Source organism: Orycteropus afer, unplaced genomic scaffold (genome assembly GCF_000298275.1).
Source record: "Orycteropus afer afer isolate SDZICR_OR568_19922 unplaced genomic scaffold, OryAfe1.0 scaffold00068, whole genome shotgun sequence".
NCBI classification, from domain to species: Eukaryota; Metazoa; Chordata; class Mammalia; order Tubulidentata; family Orycteropodidae; genus Orycteropus; species Orycteropus afer.
Window position 1 is genome coordinate 11,748,765 of NW_006921655.1, and position 10,974 is coordinate 11,759,738.

Genomic DNA, 10,974 nt, shown 5'->3' on the forward strand with positions numbered 1-10,974 from the left:
TTGTTGATTTATCTCAGCAACCTATTAGGGCTTCTTTGGGAACATCCACCATAGGCTGAGTCTGAGGAACATACAGCAGCCAGGTCAGGGTGATGGCTTCAAAGAAAGGCACATCTATGGTACCATCTCCAGATGTTGATGGCAACGAGATTTCAGGAAAAGAACTTGTGTGTCAGGGGCAGTGAAGGGAAACTGCCCAGCCTGCATTAATTTCTCTATAAGAGAGGTAACACTTCTTGGCTAAAAACTCTCCTTATGCTTTCTTGGGGTAAGTATCCTCAAGGGACAGCAATCTACAGTCACTAAAGCACCAGTGTGACCAGTACCCATCTTCAGGCTTCCCTTTGCTTTTGATTATCCTCTCAATCTAACATTCAGTAAGTTGGTGAGACAGAGTGAGCAGCAAGCAACCTGTTCTGTGGCAAAAGGGTGGTAAGGATCAATGTGGACTGTAAGCAAGTAACCTGATGGCTATATAGTTGTTGTTAGGTGCTATTGAGTCAGCTCTGACTCATAGCAACCTTATGTACAGCAGAAACACTGCCCAGTCCTGTGCCATCTTCACAATCCTTGCTATACTTGAGCCCATCATTCCAGCCACTGTGTCAATCCATCTTATTGAGAGTCTTCCTCTTCTTCTCTGACCCTTAACTTGTCATATTTTACCAAACGTGACATCCTTCTCCATGAAGTAGTCCCTCAGACAACATGACCAAAGTAGGTAAGACAAAGTCTGGCCACTCTAGCTTCCAAGAAGCATTCTAGCTACACTTCTTCCAGGACAGATTTGTTCTTTCTTCTTGCAGTCCGTGGTATTTTCCGTATTCTTCACCAACACAATTCAAAGGCATCAATTCTTGTTCAGTCTTCCTTATTCATTGTCCAGCTTTCCCATGCATATGAGGCTAGTGAACATATCATGGCATGGGTCAGGCTCACCTTAGTCTTCAGAGTGACATCTTTGCTTCTGAAGACTTGAGAGAGGTCTTTTGCAGCAGATTTGCCTAGTGCAATAAGACGGCTGCTCCCATGGAAACTGACTGTGGATCCAAGTAAAATGAAATCCCTGACAACTTCCTTAACAAAATCCCCTGTCAAAATCCCTGTCCTTCTTCCCAGTCTGTCTTCATCTGGAAGCTCTGCTGAAGCCTCTCCACACCAGGTGACCCTGTTGGTATTTCAAATACCAGTGGCAAAGCCTCCAGCCTCACAGTGACACACAAGCTGCCATAGTATGACAAACTGACAGATGACTGGTGAGGCTACGCAGTAGTCTCCCTCATCTGAGGTTTTGCTTTCCGTGGCATGAAAATATTTAAATTGCAAGCCATTCTGAGTAGCATGATGAAATCTCATGCCATTCTGCTCCCTGTGGGAGCCAGTTTCTTTCTCCTCCTCCACTGGGTGCGAGCCTGGAAAACAGAGCTGGTAAGAGGCTGAATCGTGCCTTGTGTAGGCATCCAACAGGTTAATGCTGTGTGCCTTGGACACCCAGTGCTATAAGGCATCCACTGAGGGTCTTGGAGTGTATCCCTCAGGGATGAGGGGGGACTACTGTACTGGACTAAACATACAGCATGGGAAGACACTCTATCTAATATGGTGCAGGAATCTCTGCCCTACCACATGACAGGGAATGTAGGAGAAGTTGTCGAGTCATTCTAACTCATGGCAACCCCGTGTGTACAGAGTAGAACAGCTCCATAGAATTTTAAAAGTTGAGACCTTTCAGAAGATTGCCTATCCTGTCTTCCAAGGTATCTCTGGTCAAACCATTGGTCTCTTGGCTAGAAGTTGAACATTTAAGCACTTGTATCATCCAGAGATGCCAGGAGGAAAAGTAGAGGGGACCTTATCCTACCGGAAGCCCAAGCTGACACTCTAAAAAATTAAGTAAGGGAAAACTAGTGCCTGGCATAATACTCATCAAGAATTAAAGGTCTTTTAACTTACCTATGTTTTATATAAATTATTTTATGTATGTTAAGTATACTGTTGAAAACTTTTTAATGGGCAAAATATATCTTTTAAAGCTTAAATGTGACAACAGTCTTTTCATCTCTATAGACATCAAACTGACCAGAGGGAATAGTAGATTGCAGTTAGCAACATGAAAATGGTATCTTTGGTACCTTTCTGACATGGTGGTTTCTCTCTATACCATGGTTGTTTTCAACTTGTCATACTTTGATCAAATCATGTGGATGATTAACCATCTGGGTAAAAACAAACCTCTGCTACCTTTACCCGAGTCACCATTATTTTCCTTCTCTAGTGTTACCTTTTCCACATGTATGTGGGAGTGAGAGCCGGGGGCGGCATCGGTGATGAAATTGAAGACCCTGCTGGTGACCCTTATGAAATGTACCGCATTGTCTTTGACATTACCTTCTTCTTCTTTGTCATTGTCATCTTGCTGGCCATCATTCAAGGTATGGTTGCCAGTTATTTTAAGTATAAACATGGTCTGACACTTAAATCTAGCTCTTTCTACCTTACTGCATTTATGACCGAATAGTTCTCTAAAGAAGTTTGTGAATTCATTTACTTGTTAATTCAACAAGCGTTTATTAAGAATCTACTATAATACAAGGCCTTGATTATATTTACGTGAAAAGAGCCAAAGATACACCCAGCACTGATAGAAGAAACTGGAGACTCCTTATAGACTACTCCCTCCTTTCAATTCCCACTATGTCACCATGGTGCATCCTGGATCTCTCTCCTGTGGCTAGTCTTGGGCCAGCCTCACAATTTTTGCCCTTTTTCCTTCTAAATGGGGCAAAAGTACAGAGATGAGCTATGGGAGTATGACATTTTTTTCTCTTCATGACAGCAGGACTACTAATATTTTAGCCAATAGTGGATCAGGAATTGGGGAAAAAATGATGGGGTGAATTTCATTTGATTTGTGACATCCAGGTGTGGAGGTCCAAGAAGCAGTGTAATGGATCTTTTAAGGCACAAGTCAGGAATGGGATGGAATAGAAATAATCAATATAGAGAAATATGAAAATTAATAAAATGACAGAACTGGGATTCAGCAGTATAGTGGTGAAAAATGTGGGGTGTGGAAGAGATATCTAAGAGAAGAGCCCACAAGGAGGAGTGAAAACAAATGGCCAAATGAAATAGGGAAACAAGATGGAGAAGTGGCAAGAGAAGAAAGTTTCAAGGAGAAGTGAGTAATTGACAGCAGATAATATATTGCAGAAAAGTTAAATTAGAGGAGCAATGCTAAACAGTTAACTGAATGCAACATTTTAAACACACAACTATTTTTTTTTCTAATTTTGTTTTAATTGTTCAGCATCATGATTCACTTATTTTAAAATTTTTTATTGTGATTTGGGTGAAAGTTTACAGAGCAAATTCATTTTCTATACAGCAGTTCACACATTTTGTCTCATGACATTGGCTGCAATGCCCCACAATGTTAACAGCTCTCTTCCCACTTCCTCCCCATGGTCACTCTTCCCTGTGTCCTTCCCTCCCATGCACTCCTGCCCCCTGAGCGGTCTCCCTGTGCACACATTGCCCTTCTGTTCTCCCATGAGTGATCTTTCCAAGGAGTGCATCTACCTGAGGTAAATGTTCAGCCCATATGCCTTTCTTCTATTTGGCTGGAAGCCACAGGAGTGAGTTCAATTCTAGACCTGAAGAGCAGCTAGGAGCCACAGCCTCAGGGGTTTCATCAGGCTCTGTTTAATAATTTTGAGTTTTGCTCCACATTATTCTTGAGTCACTTTTTTACACAAGCAAAGTGGCTTCCCTTCTACCCTGACTACCAAACAGATGATTTAAGGTGATTTGTTTGTTATCGTTAAAATCCTAGGTCTCATTATTGATGCTTTTGGAGAGCTAAGAGACCAGCAAGAACAAGTGCGAGAAGATATGGAGGTAATGTTCTTCTGACTACTAACAATCATAAATCTATCTCGATATCCCCGTAGCAAGTTTTTTTTTTAAATAAAAAAGAGCTTCTAGTAGTACTTATGCCACCTCAGGCAAAACTACAAACAAAGCCAGTCCTCCATGCCTGTCCACGTTTCTCTGTGCTCATCTGCCAGTTCTGCACCTTCCTTCTTCACCGCCCCCTACCCTGTGCTCTCCACCACACCCCCCTCCATGCTACTCCCAGGCCTGCCATTGTTCCACATGTGGGAGGGAGGGGTATCCTCAGCTAGCCAAGAGCTAGGTGTGTGACACTGTGGAGTAAATGACTAATAGCTAAAGAGAGATATTTTCCATGTTTCTCACTTTCCCACCTGTAAAGCCACACTTCTGTTGCCTTTGTTATTTTTTGTAGACTAAATGTTTCATCTGTGGGATTGGCAATGACTACTTTGACACAACCCCGCATGGTTTTGAAACACATACATTACAAGAGCACAACTTAGCCAACTACTTGTGAGTATGATTAATAATTTAAGCAATTATGTTATATAGCTGATGCCATTTTTAAAGAAAACTTTTTATTGTGATTTGTGTGAAAATTCACAAAGCAAATGTGTTTTCCATTCAACAGTTCATATTTTGTTTCATGACGTTGAATGCAATTCCCACAGTGTAACAGCTCTCTTCCCCCGTTCACTGTGCTTTCCTTTTCCCTTTGTCCTTCTTTTCTATGCAGTTCTACCCTCTGACCTTTCTCCCTGCACTACTACTACCCTTCTGATCTCTCCCATGGTTGATTGGTCTAAGGAGTGCACCTTTCTGGTGTGCTTGTTCGTGTCACAGGCCTATTGTTGACTGGCCTCACTCCTGTGGTGAACTTTCAGTCTTGTGGGTTTCACCAGTCTCTATCAGACATAATCTTTTTAATGATTTTGAGTTTTGATCCACGTTTTTTTGCATTTTATCCAGGATCTTCAATTTTGATCCCTTTCTAGGTGGTTAGCAGTGGTAGCCAGGTACCCATTTCTTTTGGTCTCAGGGTCTGAGGTTCCTGTAGTCCATTAGTCTTTTGGACTAATTGTTTCCATGGATCTTTGGTTTTCTTCACTCTTCTTTATTCCAGACAAGGAGAGACCTATTGTTGCATCTTAGATGGCTGTTTGCAAGCTTTTAAGACCCCAGTTGCTACTCACCAAAGTAGGATGTAGAACAATGTTTTCATGAAGTATGATATGCCAGTTGAGCTTGATGGACCCACTCCCTCAAGGTGTTTGGTTGTGGCTAAAAACTTATCATAACTTTACCCTATTAGCTCTGTTATAGATAGATATTTTTATAGCACATACAAAAAGGTATATACAAATACTGTTTGCCAAACCTATATATGGTCATGGTCATAGTCCCATTCATGTACCTGATCATCCTGCATGTCTACCTATGTATCCACCTGTAGATGGATTGTTATTACTGATAATGCAGTATTGTGTAAAGTATTTACCTTTATTATGTGTACTTCTCCATGTCTTCCTTTTCTTTACTGTTACTCTGCTGGTCACTCACTTTTTGGTGTATTACCTTTCCCTTCACCCCAATCAATACTCGTCTCCTACCTAGTTACCAATTTTCCCTCCCATCCCTGGTGAACAACAAAGAACATTTCCTTCCATGTGTAAACCTTTCCTTGACTTTTTACAATAGTGGATTCATACAAAATTCGTCCTTCTGTGACTGAAATATTTCACTCAGCATAATGTCCTCCAAGTTAATCCACGTTATGAAGTGTTTTACCAGTTCTTCATAATATAATGTTGCATAGTTGTATTTATGTACCATAGTTTGCTTATCCACTCACCCGTTGATGGGCACTTAGGCTGTTTCCATCTCTTTGCTATTGTAAACAGTGCGGTGATGAACATGGGTGTGTATGTATCTAATAATGGAATTGCTGGATCAAATGGTATTTCTATTTCCAACTTTTTAAGGAAGTGTCATATTGTTTTCCATCTCTCTAATGATCAGCATAGTGGCTAAGGCACTTGACTGCTAACCAGATGGCTGGCGGTTCAAACCCACTAGCCACTCCTCGGAAGGAAGATGGGGCAATCTACTTCTGTAGTGATACTGCCTCGGAAACCCAAGGAGGGGATGCTATGAGTCGGGTCCAACTCAAAGGCAAATATCAACAACAACAACAATCACAAACATTTCTTCATCTGTTTGGTGAAGTGTCTGCTCATCCTCTCTGTCCATTTCTTACTGGATTATCTTTTTGATGTCAAGGTGAAGTTTTCTATAAATTTTAGACATTACCTTGTTGGGTACATCATTTCTAAATATTCTCCCCCCCCCAATCTGTAGGTACTCTTTTAGAGAAGTCTTTTGATGTGCATAAGAATTTAATTTTTAGAAGGTCCCTGTCATCTAGTTTATCTTCTGCTCTTTGTGCATTTTGGTTTATGTTTGATAAGGGCCCGAATTTATGGATGATGTTGTTATTATGTGCTGTCAAGTCAGACCTAACTCATAGCAACCCCTCCTTGGGTTTCCGAAACAGTATCACTACGGAAGTAGATTGCCCACATTTTTCCTTTCATGATCTTTATAGGTTTTTTTAAAAAACCCCATTTAATGGATTTTGGCCCCTTGTCAAAGATCAGCTGACTGATACCAGGCTGTCTTGAGTACTAGTGGATGTTTAGTAGGTTTTGAGGTCTGGGAGTGTGCGATCTCTTACAGTAGTGCTTTGATTATCTGAGATATCTTTGCATATAAAATTGTGAGGTGCCATCGAGTTGGCCCTGACTCATACTGGCCCCATGTACAACAGAACAAAACACTGTCCAGTCCTGTGCCAGCCTCACAATCCTTGCTATACCTGAGGCCATCATTGCAGCCACTGTTTCAATCCATCTTGTTGAGGGTCTTCTCCAGGGAATGGTCCCTTCTGACATTACCAAAGTAGGTGAGGCAAAATCTGGCCATTCTCACTTCCAAGGAGCATTCTGGCTATACTTCTTCCAGTCTATTCTAGTTTTAGTATTCTTTGCCAGCACAACTCAAAAGCATCACATGCATATGAGGCAATTGAAAACACTATGGCTTGGGTTAGGCACACTTTAGTCTTCAAAGAGACATCGTTGCTCTTGAGCACTTTATTAAGAACTTGTTTTACATTCAATGTCACATGTCCAATCCTCCCCCCGTGCCCCTCATAATTATGCATCTCCTCAGTTTGAATGTTGGGCCTCTGGTGTCCCATGGTCTATTGCTCTAAGGGATGTATTACCATTGAGTGTGTGGGTGCGGCATTCTGGGTTGAGTGGTCTGCATGTACATCTTGTTAACTATTGGGCTGAGAGCCCACCCCTGGGGGTGAGTTTTACTCCAGGTGCCCAATGTATTTCAGGGCCATAGTATTGGGGGGTCTCACCAGACTCCATCTGACCAGTAATTCTGGTCATAATTGAGTTTTTGGATTTTGTTCCACGTTTTCCCTCCCACTCTATCCAAGATCTCCACATTTGATCGTTTCTTGAGTGGTTGGCATTGGTAGCAGGGCACCATCCAGTTCTTCTGGTCTTGAGGGCCATCGTGTCCTAGGGCTGATTGCTTCTAAATGCCTTTTTTTTTTTGGCGTTCTTCTTCACTTCCGATGCTAGGAGGAGACCATTAGCTGATCTTAGATGGCTGCTTGAAAGCTTTTAAGACCCCAGTCGCTACTCACCAATGTAGGATGTGGAGCAACGCTTTTATGTATTTTGTTGTGCCAGTTGAGTCCGGTGCCCCCCAGTACTGTGGTCCTGAGGTAGTAGCTCTACTGGATCTCTCTCCCATAGTGTTGGAGTGTCTGTGAGGGATTACTCTGTATCTGTCTTCTACTGTTTCTGTAAGGACTGCAGGTATTTTCTATCACTGGTGTCTGTACAAGATTAGCCTCAGCTGAGTCTATCCTTAGTCTAGAGTATAACTCTATTCACTGACCCCTGTGTGATTATCTCAGGTGTTTATGTGTTTATCTGTATAGCCTAGTGTTTGGTGTTAATGGCAATGTGGTATTGTGGACACATTGGTTGGTTTTAGCATTTGCTGTCTATCTCTTATGTGCACAGTTCGGTGTCCTCTCATTTCCCAAAATTATCATGATGGTCATATATCTTTCCCATATATCCCTCCCCCTACCCATGTCAATGTGTAAGCCCCAACTAGCCCTAAATTAATCCCTCCTATGAGTCGGGGCCGACTCAATGGCAAACAACAACAACAACAACAACAATTCCCTCCACATCCCGGTAACCTACCAGATGACTTCCCTTTCCCAAGCAAAGCCTTCTCTGTCTTTTTACAGTAAGGGATCATGCAGCACTTGTCCTTCTGCAATTGACTTATTTCACTCAGCATAATGTCCTCCAGGTTCAACCACGTTGCGAGATGACTCACATATCCATCATTGTTCTTGAATGTGGCATAGTATTCCATTGTGTGGATATACCATAATTTGGTTATCCACTCATCCGTTGATGGGCATTTAGGTTGTTTCCATGTCTTTGCTATGGTGAATTGTGCTGCAATGAACATAGGTGTACATATGTCTGTTCGTGCACTATCTCTCACCTCTTTTAAGATATATTCCTAGTAATGGAATTGCTGGGTCAAATGGTACTTCTATTTTCAGTTTTTTAAGGAAATGCCATACCATTTGCCACAGTGGTTGTACCATTTTACAATCCCACCAGCAGTGAAAGGAGTTCCAATCTCTCTACAACCTCACCAGCATTTGTTACTATCTGATCTGTTGAACTTTGCTATTATTGCTGGGGTGAGATGGTATCTCATTGTTGTTTTGATCTGCATCTCTCGAATGATTAATGATCGTGAGCAATTTCTCATGTGTTTGTCAGCTGCTTGTATATCTTCTTTGGTGAAGTGTCTGTTCAAGTCTTTTGCCCATTTGTGAATTGGGTTATTTGTCCTTTTGGTGTTGAGGTGTTGAAGTTTTCTGTAGATTTTGGATATAAGTCCTTTGTCAGATATGTCATAGGCAAGTATTTTCTCCCAATCTGTAGGTTCTCTTTTGATGAAATCTTTCAAGCACACAAGAATTTAATTTTTAAAAGGTCCCAGTCATCTAGCTTCTCTTCTATCTCCTGCACATTCTAAGTTATGCTTGACAGTTTGTTTATGCCGTAAATTAGGGCTCCCAGATTTGCCCCTATTTTATCTTTGATGAATTTTGTAGTTTTGGGTTTTACATTTAAGTCTTTGATCCAGCTTGAGTTTGTTTTTGTGTATGGGGTGAGGTATGGGACTTGTTTCATTTTTCTGCAGGTGGATATCCAGTTTTGCCAGTACCATTTGTTAAAGAGGCTGTCTCTTCCCCATTTAATGGGTCTTGGACGTTTGTGAAAGATCAGTTATCCATAGATGGACGGGTCTATGTCTGAGCTTTCGATTCTGTTCCATTGATCTATCTGTCTATCATTGTACCAATACTATTCTGTTTTGACTACTGTGGCTATACAGTAGTTCTTAAGATCTGGGAGTGTGAGGCCTCCCACTTTGTTTTTCTTCTTGAGAAGTGCTCTGCTTATCCGAGGTCTCTTTCTTTTCCATATGAAATTAGTAATTAGTTTTTCCATGTCCTTAAAAAATTTTGTTGAAATCTGGATCAGAATTGCATTAAATGTATAGATTGCTTTAGGCAGTATTGACATTTTCACAATGTTTAGTCTACCTATCCATGAACAAGGCAGGTTCTTCCATTTATGTAGTACCCTTGTTGTCTCTTGTAGCAGTGTTTTATAGTTTTCTCTGTATAGATCTTTTGTGTCTCTGGTGAGGTTTATTCCTAGATATTTTATCTTTTTCGTAGCTATAGTGAATGGTATGGTTTCCCTTATTTCTTTATCAGAGGAGTCCATGCTGGTGTAGAGAAATCCAACTGATTTTTGTATGTTGATCTTGTATCCTGCACTTTGCTGAACCTCTCTATTAGTTCCAGTAGTCTTTTTATTGAGTCCCTTCGGTTTTCTATGTATAGAATCATATCATCTGCAAATAAAGATAGTTTTAATTCCTCTTGGCCAATTTGTATGCCTTTTATTTGTCTTTCTTGCCTTATTGCCCTGGCTAGGACTTCCAATACAATGTTAAATAGAAGTGGTGATAGAGGGCATCCCTGTCTGGTTCCCATTTGTAAGGGGAATGCCTTGAGTCTTTCTCCATTAATAATGATGCTGGCCATTGGCTTTGCATATATACCCTTTATTAGGTTGAAGAATTTCCCTGCTATCCCTATTTTGCTAAGAGTTTTAAACAGGAATGATGTTGGATTTTATCAAATGCCTTTTCCGCATCAATTGATATAATCATATAGTTCTTTTCTTTTGTTTTCTTCATGTGGTAGATTACAATGATTGATTTTCTGATGTTGAACCGCCCTTGCAAACCTGGTATGAATACCACTTGGTCCAGGTGTATTAATTTTTTGATATGTTGTTGGATTCTGTTGGCTAGAATTTTGTTAAAGATTTTTGCATCTATGTTTCATGAGGGATATTGGTCTGTAGTTTTCCTTTCTAGTTGTGTCTTTCCCTGGTTTTGGTGGTATTAGTGTTATGCTTGCTTCATAAAATGAGTTTGGGAGTACCCCATCTTTTTCTATGTTCTGGAATAGCTTGAGTAGCATAGGTGTCAACTCTTCTCTGAATATTTGATAGAATTAGAATTCTCCAGTGAAACCATCAGGGCCAGGGCTTTTCTTTGTGGGAAGTTTTTTATGACCTGTTCAATTTCTTCCCTTGTGATGAGTCTGTTCAAGTTTTCTGCTTCTAAGTGGGATAATTTAGGGAGGTCTTGTAATTCTAGAAACTTGTCCATCTCTTCTAGGTTCTCAAATCTATTGGTGTACAGTTTTTCATAATATTCTTTATTTCAGTTGGTTCTGTTGTGATGACACCATTTTCATTTACAATTCTTGTGATTTGGGTCTTCTTCTTTTCTTTTGTTAGGTCTGCCAAAGGTTTATCGATTTTATTAATCTTTTTGAAGAACCAGCTCTTTGTTTTGTTGATTTTCTCT

The 10,974-nt window shown here is 40.7% G+C and overlaps 1 protein-coding gene across 1 annotated transcript in view; it reads left to right on the forward strand.

Moving 5' to 3' along the window:
• The window catches only part of RYR3 (ryanodine receptor 3), a 585,899-nt gene that overhangs the window by 564,332 nt on the left and 10,593 nt on the right, over positions 1–10,974 (forward strand). Inside the window, exons 100-102 of the mRNA XM_007940521.1 lie at positions 2,276–2,432; positions 3,836–3,900; positions 4,310–4,410. Of these exons, the coding sequence (XP_007938712.1) occupies positions 2,276–2,432; positions 3,836–3,900; positions 4,310–4,410 (323 nt within the window). The remainder of the gene's footprint in view (positions 1–2,275; positions 2,433–3,835; positions 3,901–4,309; positions 4,411–10,974) is intronic.